Source organism: Apteryx mantelli, chromosome 7 (assembly GCF_036417845.1).
Source record: "Apteryx mantelli isolate bAptMan1 chromosome 7, bAptMan1.hap1, whole genome shotgun sequence".
Lineage (NCBI taxonomy): Eukaryota > Metazoa > Chordata > Aves > Apterygiformes > Apterygidae > Apteryx > Apteryx mantelli.
The window spans coordinates 26,247,773-26,263,451 of NC_089984.1; the positions used below are offsets into that span (position 1 = coordinate 26,247,773).

The 15,679-nt window shown below is 38.3% G+C and overlaps 1 protein-coding gene across 3 annotated transcripts in view; it reads right to left on the bottom strand.

The window, feature by feature from the left end:
* Positions 1-2,083: 2,083 nt before the first annotated feature.
* The window catches only part of LGI1 (leucine rich glioma inactivated 1), a 33,357-nt gene continuing 19,761 nt past the window's right edge, over positions 2,084-15,679 (bottom strand). For 2 of the 3 annotated variants that reach the window (XM_067300060.1, XM_013951139.2), the window contains exons 2-9: positions 14,522-14,971; positions 14,070-14,141; positions 9,918-9,989; positions 9,743-9,814; positions 5,453-5,524; positions 3,924-4,093; positions 3,335-3,499; positions 2,084-3,250 (exon numbers count right to left, since the gene is read on the bottom strand). In XM_067300060.1, coding sequence (XP_067156161.1) covers positions 2,433-3,250; positions 3,335-3,499; positions 3,924-4,093; positions 5,453-5,524; positions 9,743-9,814; positions 9,918-9,989; positions 14,070-14,141; positions 14,522-14,712 — 1,632 coding nt within the window. In that variant the 5' untranslated portion in view covers positions 14,713-14,971 and the 3' untranslated portion in view covers positions 2,084-2,432. The remainder of the gene's footprint in view (positions 3,251-3,334; positions 3,500-3,923; positions 4,094-5,452; positions 5,525-9,742; positions 9,815-9,917; positions 9,990-14,069; positions 14,142-14,521; positions 14,972-15,679) is intronic. The other variant, XM_067300061.1, reaches the window with a different exon arrangement.

Sequence of the window (15,679 nt, forward strand, 5' to 3'; positions counted from 1 at the left end):
TGAAATATAATGCCATGAAACATAACCTTCTGAAGGTACGATTGTGAAGGAATGTATTGGGATGCAGTGTTTGAAAGATGCTACGCTGTTTAATAAATGTGGGTGGCAGATTAGCAAAAGTCACCCAACTCCACTTAAACTCAGCCATGTGTCCATAATATGTACATAATGAGAAGGAATCTTTTATTTATATAATTTGATAGAAAGTGCATGCAGGCAAGTATAATGGGAGAAATCAGATCAAAATCAGTGTACATAATTCAATAGGATCTTGAGTAAAAGACTAATATAAAAGACAAGATGAAGTAGAAAACACTGCATGATTTACTGGTAGATCAGTTCATGATCTTCTATTTCATTCTTTTGCCCTGTAAGGTGGATTGAAGAAGAGATGGACAAACTGAGCTGGCAATCACAGTTGTGCAGCCAACATTCAAATACCAGAAGAGATTAGCTGGATTCATCTGGGAGTTGAAATCACACTGATATAAAAGCTAAAAACTTACAAAGGAAACCTGTCAAGCTAATGATCACTTATCAAGATGATATTTGGACAAATTATTTGTTAAGAAAAATATCTGGAGGCCGTTTCATCTTTAGTCACACTGTGAGTCTATATGGAACAGCTAGTTAAGTCAAATATGGAACAGAGCATAGGCAGCTATGGAGAAAAAGGCACTAAACATTAACATTTCCAGTGCATCTTAACTTATTAGAGTAGCATTGTTCACACGGGGTATTTTTTCTTACTTTTAAAATCAAATATAATGTAAAAGACTATGTTCTTTACTATAGAGGCATACAATTTAGGATTAGCTTCTTAAAATATATATTACCTGTCATCTTTCTTAATGATGCTTTTCTGCTGTACTCAGAGGTGCTCTCAGCAGCACTAATAGACAAAGGAAAAATGACTAAGGCTGAAACTGCTGTGCTGTTTGGGGACCTCTGTGAATACGGGGAGCCCCAGCCACCCAGCTTGCAGGATCAGCTTGTGTGATTAGCTAAGACACTCAGAGAATGAAAAGTCTTATTTGCCAATCAAAGTCTTTCTACTGTGAATGTTAGAAACGTTAGAAATGTGTATAAACATATACGGTATTCATGTGTGTAATTTAAAGAGGGCATTGAAGTACGAGGTTTGATAACCTCCTTACAGAGGAAGTGCATAGGTGTCTAAAATCCATCTATGCTCTCTTCCTGAGCTGCACCAAATGATCTTCAGCAGCAAGTGTTGGTGTCTCACGAGTGATAAACTAGATATATGTAAAAAAAGACTATTTTAACTTTGAGTTTGTAACAGGTTTGCATGCCAAATTCAGAACTGCTGTAATTTAACAGCCATAGGTAGCTTCCTTGGAGTTGCATGTGCTACACCGGCTGAATTTGTCCTGCCACATTCAAAATTCCCTGAATTTCAAGAGTATCTGTTACTGAACATCATTGCAGGATAGTGGAAAAAATGACTTCACATTCAGTAGCCTCATTCAGAAGAATGGAGAAATTCACTGAAGAATAAATAATTGCACTTACAATGGAAAGGCTTGACAGAGATACAAAGAATTCATGCAAGTGGTGTGTAACGGTTCAGATACAGAAATGCTGCCGGCTGAAATAAGCTATGCTTCTAGCTTTTAGCACAGTGGTGGCCCAAATGTCATACCAGACGTTTGTTTTGTGCTGCTTCAGCATGAGGTGGAGAAAGGCCTTTATATTGACTTTTATTCTGTTAATTCCTCCATACATAAAAAAAAAAAAATCAAGCACTTCCAACTACACACAATACAAAGCCCCATCCTACACGCAGATCTATATAACTGAACCTTTTTACTGGCTGGTGTCCTGTTTAAACCAGTGAAGCACCACATAAATGCAAGGATCTGTCCAGGTGATTGTTTATAGGATTGGGGTTAAATGCTGTATTTTTTGGAGAACTTTTGATTATATGTAAAAACCACCTGATCTTCAATATTGTGCATCTTCCACACAGTACAACACTGCAATATGCCTGTCTGGGTTTATTTTATATGTGTATAATATATACACAAATAAAAAGTATCATCTGTAAATAATATTTGGAATGTGAAAGACACAAAATGTAAACATTTTATTTGGCAGTTGTTTCAAACAGGTGAATAAATAAATGGAAAAGTACATCTTAATATTCTTTATAGCAACAGATGCAGTTGCACACATATTTACATATTGTGGATGCAAAGAACAGTTAATTTAATTTCTTTTTGTTAAAAAATGCAACTTCCAACACCACTAGACTTGACAATTAAAGATGAAGATACTAGTAATACTTTGTTCTAGCAATCTCAACTTTTTAAAGGCATTCATTTGGAAGTAAGATAAGAGAGTCATCATGCATTTAGTTCATTTTGTCCACTTATGGTAGAAAGTCTGATGTAATCTCAGAATTATGAGTGTCATGCGCTTAAGTCAACTATGACATGTTTATAAATCAATGTAGTTCCCTTAAAACTTGAAGCAAAGAGAAAATCTCGTTTATCGATGGAGACATGTATGAAAGATCTTGGTGCCTGTATGTTTAATTCTTGAAACTTCACAAATTTTGCTTTTTCAGCATCCCAATAATAGACTTGAGTGAAAGAATAATCACTTCCAAGAATGGCATATTGATAATTACTTATCTGAAGCGGTTGGAATACCATTGACCCGCGGGATGGCATCCTTTGTAAATCCAGGAATGCTGAACCACCCCATTTCATTACTTTAGAGTCCCCAATAAATCTTGTTAAACAAATGTATACATCCTCTTTCACTTTGAAATGTTTCACTGCATATGCATCTTCCATATCTTGGATATCAAAACGCTTAACAAATTCATTTGTTCCTTTGTTCCATTGATATATTACAGGTCTTTGGGAACTACTGGACAGAATTAAATGTGGTTTGCCGGATATTTCAAGATACTCCACATCAGTATCTCTGTACCAGGCATGCAGAGACTGATGGGAATAAAATCCATTCCCATTCCATTTGTAAACAGTGGTGAAACCAGCTTTTGAACTGTCTGCAACAACAAAATACCAGTCTTCAGCAATCCTGAAAGTTTCAATGTCATTGGGTTTTCGGATTTTAAGGATTTCAATATCTTGAATTTTTATAAACTTATTAGCAAAAATATCTCTTTTATATATGTGGGAGCCTCCAAACAGCTGCGCGACAATGACGTACAGCTGACTCTCAATAACTATAGGTTTACACACAACAGTTGAAGTACCTATAAAAAGAAAAATAAAAGACATGGTTAGCACCACTTTCTGGATCCTGTATCATAATGTTATTTGGCAAGCACTGTTCATACCTGTAATGTTGTCATAATTCCTGAACATCACTTCTACATGGTCCCATTCAAGAAAAATGCATTTTCCAGTAAAAGGCTGGGCAATAACCACATGCTCATCATTCATGTATGAGAAAGTGTCTACTGACAGAGATTGATATGGCAGGGACTGATAAACTTCAAATTCTGCAAAAGTGCACACACACACAACATAGGATAATTGCAGAGATACTTTCCCTACTGTACTGAAAGAGCATCTACTTAACAGATACCAATCTATTACAAATTACATTATTTAATCACTAGTCAGATTTTCCTATTGATAAAGGAGCACTACAACCTGTTTTTCATTCTTGCTCAACTAAAAGAGGTACTATTTTATGTCCCACTTCTTCAAATCCTTGTACAACATATTAAATTCTCAGTACAAGCTGTAAGACCCCACTCCCAAATCATTCCCATGTCAGACTTACAACCGCACAGAATTCATATTGATTTTAGTGAAAGGTCTATCTGATAGGCAGCCTTAGTGCAAAAATGGACTCTACATTAAAAAAAATAGATAGCTTTGATTTTAATTAACAAGATTAAATAATTTGAAGCACATTACCTGTAATAATGCAATCAAATTCTTTTGGAGAGAGGGTATTGATTTTGCGCTTCTTGTATTCTGGTGGGCTTTCACAGTAAATGTCTTCAACTGTTGCGTTGGTGCTACCCAGCCATTCCACTAACCACTTCAGTTTGCAGTCACAGTTAAATGCGTTGCCTCTAAGATCCCTGCAAAAAATAAATCATTCAATGAAAATAAGGAGTTAGCTGTTGTATTTCTCCTTGCAGGACAACAACAAACTGGGCTCTTGTTAAATATGTGCCCTCTTGCTTTTTCTTAATTGATACTTTCCCACCATAATTTGTCCTGACCCATCAGAGATCTTACCGTTAGTTAAATCTACATACCAGAACCTAAATAGATTTTATTCCCTTAAGGATATCAAAGAGAACTTAATATGATAATCAGTAGGAAATTTCTGTTTACAAGCATACAAAGCCCTAGCAAACTGATTGCTGCATATTTGGGGAGGTTGTTTCTTTTGTATTAGCTTTTCTTCATAAGATCATTGTAGATAACAAAATAGCAATTAATGTAAATTGTCAGCCAGTCAGTCAATACCTGCTGTCTCCTTTAGGAGACATCATTTAGGGTTTTAGGAGACACAAGCAAAGGAGTTCTGTGAAGTCTTGTACAGCTGTCTTCCATCACATTTCAGAAAGCATGTACAGGAATGGGGAGGTGCCAGGACCCGGCTGCGTGACCAGCTGGCCGGGGTCAGCCATGCCAAGCAATACTACTGGATACACTGGCCAGCTCCCCAACCTCCTCCCGCAGCTCTGCGCCCTGAATTCAGCCCACCGTGCTCATACAGGGCGCAGAGAGAGCATGTTCTGCACCCATCGCCCCCCATCAGGGGAACCAGAACCTGGTATACAGTAAACAGGCCATATTTCAGTGAAGCAGCTGTAGGATTTATCTGTTTATCTACATTTTGTATTTTTACTCATATTTAAGTTTTATATTTAAACAAATGCATGCTTTGGGGTGGTTGCAATTAGATTTAGTATGGGATATGGTACTTATCAAGACACTTAAACTTTTGTGATAAAAGACAGCCTTCCCAGAAATATTTGGATGTCAGAAACGTTACTTCCATGAAATATCTGCCCCCCACCCCTCATATCATGCTCTCTCATGCATTCCCATGCATTCTTTCTTTTTTACTAAGTCTTAACAAATATGCAGATCTCTTACATAATTATTAATGATATTACTTATCTTTGTAACTAGTGAAATATTACAAAACTAAAACAAATGATCAACAACATTAGACAAAAATCAAGCCTAGATTGCTTCTATAACCTCTGCTCAGCAATAAGGAGGTCCCATTACTGGTTATTGGCTTGAATGGTCCTCTAAAGATGTCTCCTTTCTATTTTTTGGTATAATTAATAGTTTAAGAACTGAAGATTAACAAAAATACCAAGCCAAAATATTTTGCAATCTCTTCCAGTCATGAAAAGGGAATAGCCTGTTTTCTGTCCTAATTAGTGTTTGACAATAAGAAATTGATGATTTCTTACACATTTGTTAAAGAATCCAAGCCTTTGAAGATGTCTTTTGGAAGCGTTTGGAGATTATTATTTGCGAGACTCCTGTAAAAGAAGATACTTCTGTATTAGTGCTAACTCATCAAATTACACATTTACGCGAGGTGTAATACTGAGTTTTGTTGTTTCTTTTTTTCATACAATGAAGAACCCTAGTATTCTCCAGCACTTAGTTCTAAAAGACTGCTTTCAAGAACAGCTCATTTACTTTGTGACTCCTTCTTCCACTAAAATATCATGCCTCCTCCTGCTCTCTTGACTCTTCAGCAGCCTTATAGCATTTACAATACTTCACTTAGCGGGGTAAAAAGTGCAATCACCTCTGGTGTTTTGCCAACACCATTATTTTAAAGCAATTAGTCATGATTGGATCTACTAATGTTTTCCGTAGGAGATACCAATGCATAGCATTTGTATTACTGCTATCTTCTGCTTTCTTTTCTCTCTGCTGGAAGCAAAATCTTAGTACTGGGTTTCATTCTACTGAACTTAGGTTTCTTTAGCTCCTAGTTTTTGCAAATATGCAGTAATAGACAAGAAATTGCTGTTCAGCATGAATTTCTTTGCTAGAATGCGCACGTGCATGAGTGTCTGTAACCAGCAAAACCAGTTCTTAATTCCCTATTTTTAAATGTTAAGAAAACAGTCTTAAACTCAATGAGTATTCCAGCTAGTAAGAGTGAGAAGGACATGTGAGCAGGCTTTAAACAAAGAATGTATTAAATTTCATTCAGGAACGTCTGTGTAAGTCCACCAAAGATCCTGGGTTCTCCTAGATGTCACAGAGGACATGACAGGAAGAGAATAATGTTACAGGGCATAATTTAGGCCTCCTTTGACTAACAAAATTATTTATTACTGATGAGAAGAAATGAAAATGGGAAGAAATCCTTCTCATGTAAGATCCCAGTTAGCTAGTAAGACTTAGAAACTCTTCCATTTTTACTTGTAAATACAAAATGTACTTAACTACAATTTCTCTACCCAAGTAAAGCCACTTAGGCATATACTTAAATTCAAGAACAGGTACAGACCTGCTGAAGCCGGTGAGTCTACTGCATCATTTAAAATTAAGTACTCTTTGCCTTATCAGGAATAATAAATTTGAGATTCCATTATTCTATTCTTCCTTCACTGCCTTCTAAGTATATCTGATTGCAACATTGCTTGGTATACGTATCATGTGCTTCACTTACGCTTCATTTTACATGCAAGAGCAATTCTCTAAAAGTCAACTAAACTCATGTGAACAAAGCTAGTAGACTTGCAAGCACAGACAGGTTCAGCACCCTATATATTCTTTATGACCTGGTTTATATCAAACTGAAAGGGATGATAGACTTAGAAGTGCCAGTGGTTCACCACTGCCGTGGGAATCTGGTTGAAAGAAAAATTTATGCAAGGTTTTTGTAATTTTTTTTTGGCCAATTTTTGAATTAAAATTTTGCATTTTGTATTCCATGTAAAAAGCATACATATATGTTAGAAAACATTCTGCCATGTCTAGATGGTGCTCTGCATGGTATTTGGTTGATAATTATTAAGAGCAAAGGCTGAGTCAAGCATGCAGTTATACTTATGGACACGTATTTTGCAACTCTGAAAGACATGCATAGAAATTATTTCCCAACCCTAAATGTAAGATTTTGACATTAAATTAGTAAATTAGTAAAAAATGCAATTGTGTTAATTTTTTCTTAAATCTAATCTAAACAACAAATTAATTGTGTTGCATAACAATAAATACTAAATGGCTCTACTTTATAATGATGCAGTGTAATTATCAAAGCTAATTGCATAATAAAAATACAAATGTTTGGATAGTCCGCTGCGTTGCAAAAGTTATGTTGCAAGAAGGAAGGAACAGATTAAATACAACAAAGATCATATTCTCCTCTAACTTCATGGAACTCATTATTGTGCTTATTTATTATGATTCTTTTTAATATATTTTAGTAGATCAAAAGTACTCTCCTGTTTCTCAAATGAGAAACGCCTCAGGAGGCCAAATGATTATTCTTAATTTGTATGTACAATCTGTCCCAAGGGTGGGGAGCAGTTCTGCAAAGAGATTATCTAGTCACAGTCTGTTGTTTATGGACCTGCTTTTGCAGTTATTTTGTCTGAAAAATGCTCATTGTCCTCATGAATAGCACTCCGTGTGCAACAGCACCATGATGCATAAATCTATCTCCCAAAAATGTGCGTGCAACCACATGCAAACCATAATTGCTTCTCAAATGTGATTCTATCTTTTGCATATGTTTTCTCTTACAAAACTGTTGAAGCATCCCCAGAAACCAACATAGCAGTCAAGACAAGATGTTACTCTTGGACTGTATGCTCAGTGGAGAAGGAACTGTGTCTTCCTCTGTGTTAGAAAAGCAATTTGCTCACTGGCAGTAACAGCTACTAAATAAATAAATGGATATAATAAATAAAGTACTGGAACCTTTTGTGAATATAAAGCTATTCATGTACATAAATATTTTGAAGATAAGGTCCCAGTTACCAACCTTATCCTATTATCTCCCTTTTCTAACAATACTATAATTATGCCTATAATATAATTATAGCTATAATATGGATTTTTATAGGATGTGCACAACCAGTTTATATATCTTTTTCCCTCTCTTCCCTCTTTCCCCTTTGTCAGTCCTAGAGGCTTTCTATAAGTAACCTTACATATGTGAGCAGTCACTGTAAACTCAGTTTCAGCCAGTTGAGAGTCTGGTCTATTCTGACCAGAAAGGGAACAGTAAAGCGTTTTATGGTACAATTACTATGTGGTGCAGGATTTGGTGAATTGCAGTTAAACTATTATACTTATGCATTAACTATTCAAAGTTGAATCTGTGCTGTCTCCTGTGTCTAGATTTATTAAAGAAAAAGCCAAATGATCCTGTTTCAAACCCCTCATGGAGGTTATTATGTTAAAGCAAAAAAGTCAGGATCCACTCCCCTGCCTATGACAAATACCCCAAGATATATGCTTGCAAATGCAAATACTCAGAGCTGGGTATAAATCCGTGTCAGGCACACCCCAAAAGATTTAGCCGATGTATAGGAAGTGCATTATATAACCTAGCCTCCTTCTCTTACAGTATTTTTGTATTTAGTGTGGTTTTAGAGTGTATATTGTATTTTTAATAAATTTACCACTTGTTAAAATAAAATTGTTAAAACATAAACTTGACATAACACAGAGACAGAAGCCTGTTTAAAAACTCCTTTGCTAGGTCAGACCTTGAGGCTGCGTCTCTTGTATTTGCAGTGAAGTGTTACAGGTGTTCACTGCCTGTGTGCGTTTCACCTACGGAGCACAGCGGGCGAGATACTCTGTTAACCCGCGCATGGGAGCGTTGCTTCTAATAGCCACAGCAGCACCGAGAGCTCCTGGGGCTAATTCAGCCTCCCCGCTACGGCAGCGAGGGGCCCGCGGCGTGTCCGAGGGTCTGGCCGCGTGTCCGGGGAGCCGAAGGGCTGCGCGGCAGCACGGGGAAGGCTAAGCGGGCCCTGGCATTGGTGCTCGGGGGAATTGCAGACCCCGATCACGGGCTGCGCTAGCTGCTGCGCGGGAGAGGACGGGGTGGCGTAGGGCTCTGACGCTGGTGCTGCTGAAGCCTAATGGCTGATTTTGCCATAAAGCTAAGTGGAAGAACCGGATCGGTAAGTCATAATAAACAGAGAGTTGGTGCAACTCTCATATTTAAAATTGCTAAGCGGAGGAATTTTCAAACTTGATTGGGTCGGATTCTACTGGGTTTGGGCAGTGGTTGAGGTGGATGCAGCTACAGACGGTGGTAGCTGGTCCCAGTGATAGCAGTAATACGCTCCCGGATCCACGCTAGACTATGACGTACCTGGGAAGAGACACGCTTCCACCCCTCAGCTCTCGCCTTTTTCCTCGTCAAGTCCCAAACAGGGACTCGAACCCATTCCCTCGCTCTCCTGTCTCACCCCATCAGCGCCAGCTTCCTGAGCCACCCTGCTTTCTCCCTGCTCCTCCATGCTCTGTGCAGAGAAAGGCAGGGAGCTATTGCCACACACTGCTTGCGAGCTGTTTGGGAAGCATCCTTCTCTACATACCACGGTTTGGAAGTCTTTGATGGAGACACAGAGATTAAGGTTCAAATTAAATGAATATTAATATTGCTTAAACAAATGTGAATAGTGATATATCAAAATGCTAAATTAAACAACACAGTGGTTCAGTTACTATATTAAATATACCAAGTAATACATTCAACCACTTTTACTTACAGGTGAATTAAAGATTTCAGTCCTCTGAAAGTATTTCTTGAAATTGACTTAATGCTGTTGTTCTCTATGAACCTGTAACGGGTCGTAAAGTCATTCTGGTCAAAGCAATGCCTGCAACTTGGAAGCCCACCCACTCTATTCAATAATGCCAGGAAAGATCATTTTGTCCACTCACAAATATTCTAGGTGAGGAAGGCCCATGAAAGCATCATCACTAATAACATCAAAAGTGTTTGATGTAAACAACCTGCGTAAAGAGATGCAAAACAAAACACCATTAGGTTATCAGCATCTTTAGAAAATGGTCCAGCAAGCCAGCATAGGCCAAACTTCTATTGACTGGTTTTATAGTTTTGTCTGTGTAAGCACTACAGGATCATGAGGGTGCAACACACTGCTGATATATTGCACCTTTAGCGTGTCGCAAATAGAAAATTTCCTAAGGACCCAACAACTCGTTGCTTTGCAGACTGAGGCCACCTGATAAAATTCCATTGACTTCTGTGGGGTGTAAGCGTGGGTTTATCATACCTTTAAAACAGCGGGATTGCACCTGAGTCAGTGAAGACATACGTGGTTGACAATGAAATGTTCAGGTATCGCAGAAGCCTACACTGTGCTGAAGACCACTTACGTTTGACGACAACACAGGGCAACTATCCAGCTTGTTAACCAGACATCAGGTTGAATTTGTATAGCTGGCAGGCAGGATAAACCTTTAACTTAGGAGTTATACTTGTGAGATTATATGACCTGAGGGTACTGAGAAGTTACTGAGAAAAAATGGAAAATCTCTTAACATCATTTTAATTTAGTCAGTGTTCAAATCAGAACTATTTTTAAGACCATGCTTTACCTACTGGAGATAGCTAGTAGTGTGCACATATATTTTTCATCTGTCTAGCTGTAAAAATACCAGCAACATGTTTAATTTTACGTAATCTTGTAACCATTAAAAATGGACTAGCATTGATTTTTCCAGCCTTACTTATGATTCAGCCAGGTTTGCATTTGTCCATTTTAATTCAGCTCTGGCCTGCCGCACCCTTAATATGGCGAGGCATTGCCAAGTAAGGCGAACTTTACTTTCCCCGTGGAACAAGAGATGCGCAGGTATATTTTATTCACTTGGGCCTGATGGATACATGAACTTACACTACAATGTCCTCAGGCATTCAGGAATTCAAGATTTCAAAGTATGAATTAATACACTTAATGAGTTAATCTCTTCTTTTGAAGTTTGCAGTAAAAATAAATTCCACTTGATTTATTTGCTTGCTCCGCTATTCCAAACTGTGCTTTTGCATTTAAAATGTGTTCCTATATCTTTACAAAAATATAAGCAGAAAAGTCTTCCTCTTTGTCAGAAACAACAAGTATTTCTCTTTCTCAGAGAAGATAAGTATTTCCGTAAAAAATCTGGACCACAAGACCCATTTAGTAAGTCTGCTGCCTGCAATTAATTTTACTTTTCTGACGAGGTTTTGCTGGGTAATTTTTATTTTTCTGCGCTCTGCCCTCCTTGTAATTCACAAGAATAGGATAGTGTCTCTTTAAATAGCATAGTAGGTTAAATAGCGTAATAGTTTCAGAGATCACCAGGCTTATAGCATAGGTCTTGCACTTAGTGAGCTCATTTGCCTCCCATCTCGCACCCTCTCCCCCTTGCTCTGATGGCTGTATCACATTTATTTGATGCACAGAGTGGCTTTTCTCCCGCTCGGTGACCTCAAAGGCCAGGTTTGCTCCATCTGTGATCCACCAACTGGCTACGTCTGGGTAGGGACAGAGGCTCGAGACACTGCCCTGCAGCTAGGGACTGCATTGCTTCGCAGGAGCCCTGTGCTGTTAGCAGGTACAAATGCCAGTGCCACGACTACCTCCCCTCTTAAGTGTTTTCAGGTCATCGGTTTACAAGGGCCCCCTCAGCACATTGCGTGATACACAGAGCTACATGTGCTGGAGATGAAGGCAGGGAGATTTAGTCTACATTTCGCAAACGCTGCTGCTTGGCACTTCACCATATCTGCGTAGGTCGCTCATGTTTTTGCTGTCACAGGACAAGCACAGAATGTACCATCCCTCAAAGAAGGGCTCTCCTGTCCTGAATACTCTGCGCTGCTCTTCTAGACAGACTGAAATGGGACTTCTGAAGAGTGTTTAGCACAATGGGATCATGATTTTTCTACAGATCATTGCCACTACTACAGTAAAAATCATAGTAAATAGTAATAGAGGCAGGTATATTCTGCACTCAGAAATACGTGTCTGGCATACTGGAAATACCAAGTTAACATTTGGACCTTAAAAATGTAATGCTGGAGACTATTACATAAAAATTACGGATAGGCTGCTAAATCTTGCTATTGGCTAAATTAAACCTACCAATACAGTTATAACCATGCCAAGTTAAAACTTAGATTAATTTTTAATTACACTGAGTTTTGCATGCATATTCTTATTTTGCTTACTCTGTCTTCTTCCAAATGTGGAGTTTTTTTCTTTCCCGCTTACAAACTGGAGCGTCGGCCCCACAGATACAATCCTGCTTCCATGTGCCGTATTTAAAGAGGGCTCATTTGTCTTAGATCAGCAGCAGCCTGACACTTTCCAAAGATGGCAAGCAGCTCAGCTACCATGTTAGAAATATATCAGGAAAAGTATTCAGCAATATTTTTAGAAATGCTTCGTAGCAGAAGTAAGTAATCTGTGGATTGTTTGGACCATTTTAACATATCATTCGTGAAAGCTCATCATGGAACAAAAACTGCTCTTCTGGGGTTGGAGCTTTCGTTGCAGCATTTTATTAACAGCAGCTTAGAACATGCATTTCAGTGAAGTGAAAGGCAGACCATGCAAATAATTGCTATTACCACAATGCCAAAAGCCAGTGCCAGAGACTAAGACCCCACTGCGCTGGGTGCTAGATAAACTCAAAATAAAAAGAATGTGTCTGTTCTACTCCACCCTACCCAATCCTGCCTTCCCTAGCAGTGGGCTTGCGAAGTGTAGGTGGCATATCGTAGCCAAGAGCGATGGTTATGATGTCCTACTCACTCTCTTCAGATACAAGCACAGTACGAATGCTGCCATGTCTTTTTTCTTTCCTTTGAAAGGCACATTGCAGGAATTACGTGAGATTTGTCCCTTTTGTGGTCTGTGACTACCTGGGAAAATCTTCTCAGGAATAAAGCACGATAGAAAAGCATTTAGGTTTCCATAGTAACTACATTTACCTATTTACCCTGTATCCAAAATTGTACAGTATGTCTGCACCTCCTTATCAGCTCCACTTGAGGTAGCAGAGTACAGCCAGGGTCAGGGCTTCAGCTATCAGTGCACCAACAGTTTAATGTGACAGCCTCAGGGCTCCGCTATATCGACAGCACGCTTCTGACCAAACCGAGGGGGCATGCGAAGTCAGTCCAGGACAGATGCCTAATTTTGATTTTGATCATATCAGGGAGTCTTTCATGCCAGATTTCTGAGACAAATCTGGATGTGTTTCAGCCTGGTAGCACATCCACTATAAACAGTGCAGGTTACACCCCCTCTACCTTTGTATAGCTAGCAATTATATAATCATATGCCCACATTTCTAGAAAGCCTGTGAACTGGTAAAAATCTGATATAAAAATGAATCTAATATTTAAACATGCAAAAATAGTCTCATCTTGTGTATACCTCATCACGATATTTGATTCTGAAATAACTGCTTAAAAATTATTATTGAATTAAAATCTTCTTTACTTTTGTGTATTTTCAAAGAACATGAAGAAACAAATAGGGTCAAATCCAGGCCCTATCCAGACAAAACTCCCGCTGAAGTGACTAAACTTCCACAGAAGTCAATGGCAATTTTACACGAAAAAGGACTGCAGGACCTGTCCCACTGAAATTAAGGGCCTGACCTGAGAGGTTCTGAGGTTGTAGTCGGTGAGAGTTGCAAACGGGCAGCATTTGATTGGGATCAGGCCCTAGGACTGCAGAAAAGAAACTGGAATAGTTGTTGCAATGCTCAGATCCCTACAGTAATATTAATTAAAGTATAATAAAGATAGCATACGTTCTGTCACAGAAAGCTTCAGAACATAATCATTCAAAGTAGCACTGACAACAAATATCCTTGCAAAATACTAAGTAAGTACATACAGTCTGAAAAAATTAAACATGCACTATTATTCAAATTACTTAAAACTCTTGTATTTTGTCATCTAATGAATCTTCTCTGGCTATTTCTCATAAAATTAATACTGAGAGCCTTTCTATAGTATTTATGGACACATTTACATTTCACAACAAAAAAAATTATATAAATATTTCTCACAGAAGCTGCAGAGATGGTGTGAGCAAAAAACTCCCCTCTGGGATTTTAGTAAAAGCAGATCTCACAAAGGATCTGTAAAGAAGAAAAAAAACAACCTTATATTAATGTAGTCTCATATACTCATGGTTATAATACTGATTTGGGCATCACAGAGAAATTTATTTACATAAGTACAGCAAATAAAAAATAAAAAAGAAAAATGTTACAGGTTTCATGTAGTATAGAAAAAGGTATAAAATGGTATGTGTGCACATACAGAGACAGACAGACAGATGAAAGAGATGTAAAAATCAGGATTCAAGGATGCAGCACAATTTTAACACATTAGCTGATGGTTCTGAATGCTGGAGGTACTCCCTGCAGCAAGCATCTTTCAGTATGCACTGAAAACACCACACAGCCGAGTTCATTTTAAATCATAAATTAAATAACCAAATGCTTACAGCCCTTACAGTGAGATAACATCAGGCGGAACGCTGCGAGGAATAGATCTGGCATTTTCACATAAAGCATTATCTTTGGTACAAGTACACCAGGCAGGACATTTTGGCTTCACTGGTTTCTTCCCTTCAGTCAGCAAAAGCACAGATAAAAGGCATAAGAAATAAGCAATTCTTCTAAAGGGTCTGCTGGCATTTCCCATTCTTTTGATCTGCTCTCGTTCCAGCCAGTTGAAAGAATATCCCAAAACATGAACAGGGGTTCTTTATTCAGCCATTGGATGTCTTTCTATAAGTCCAGGTCAATATTTGTCTCTGCTTTCCCAACCCTTTTCTTTCTCTTTCACTCTGTTTTTGTAGACAGAAACCTGCAGCTGATCTGTATGTTTCCACTCACTCAGGCAACGTACTGCTCAGAGAAGAGACCTGCGAGGTGCTGTAAGATGGGGAAAATCCAACCGGCTGAAGGAAAAAAAAAAAAAAAGACTTGCATCACCACAAAAACACCGTGCACAACACAGCATTAGATCGCAAAGTGATGTAACTGAGAAATACACTGCTTTCTGTTTTCACAGGGAGGCCCTTTCCCTGTTACCAAAAATAGTACAGCATTATGTTTTGCTGGTGGGTGGGTGAGTGGGTGTGGGGTGGAGTATACGTGTGTGTGTGGGGAGAAATCAGTCATCTTTTACTGGATCCCTACAACCTCACGAACCTCTGAGAATTGTGCTTTACATATTGCAAGCAGCAGAAGAACTAAAGCCAGTATCTCCTGGAAAATGAATTGAGGGAAACCATCAAAAGCATTGCTGCAAAAGCTGTTAGATTAATTTTGATCCTTAGCCCTTATTGCACATATTTGTACCACTGAAAAACAAGCTGCCACACATGGAAAATATTACAATGTATGAGAGAATGCCTGCAACTGTCATTCCTAAACAAAATATTTTGTCATGCAAAATAGTCCTCAAACTGCATTTTTAAGGAAAAAAAACCCACTCTTATCTGATGCATGTTTTCTGAGCTTGTTAAGTAAAGTGGATCAAGCACTGTTCAGAAGGGATAATATTAATTAAAAAATTCAAGTTGAAAAATTTATTTGCTTGGAGACTGGTTTGATCATTTCAACATGAAAGAAAATGTTATTTAAACACTAGCTATATTACAGCT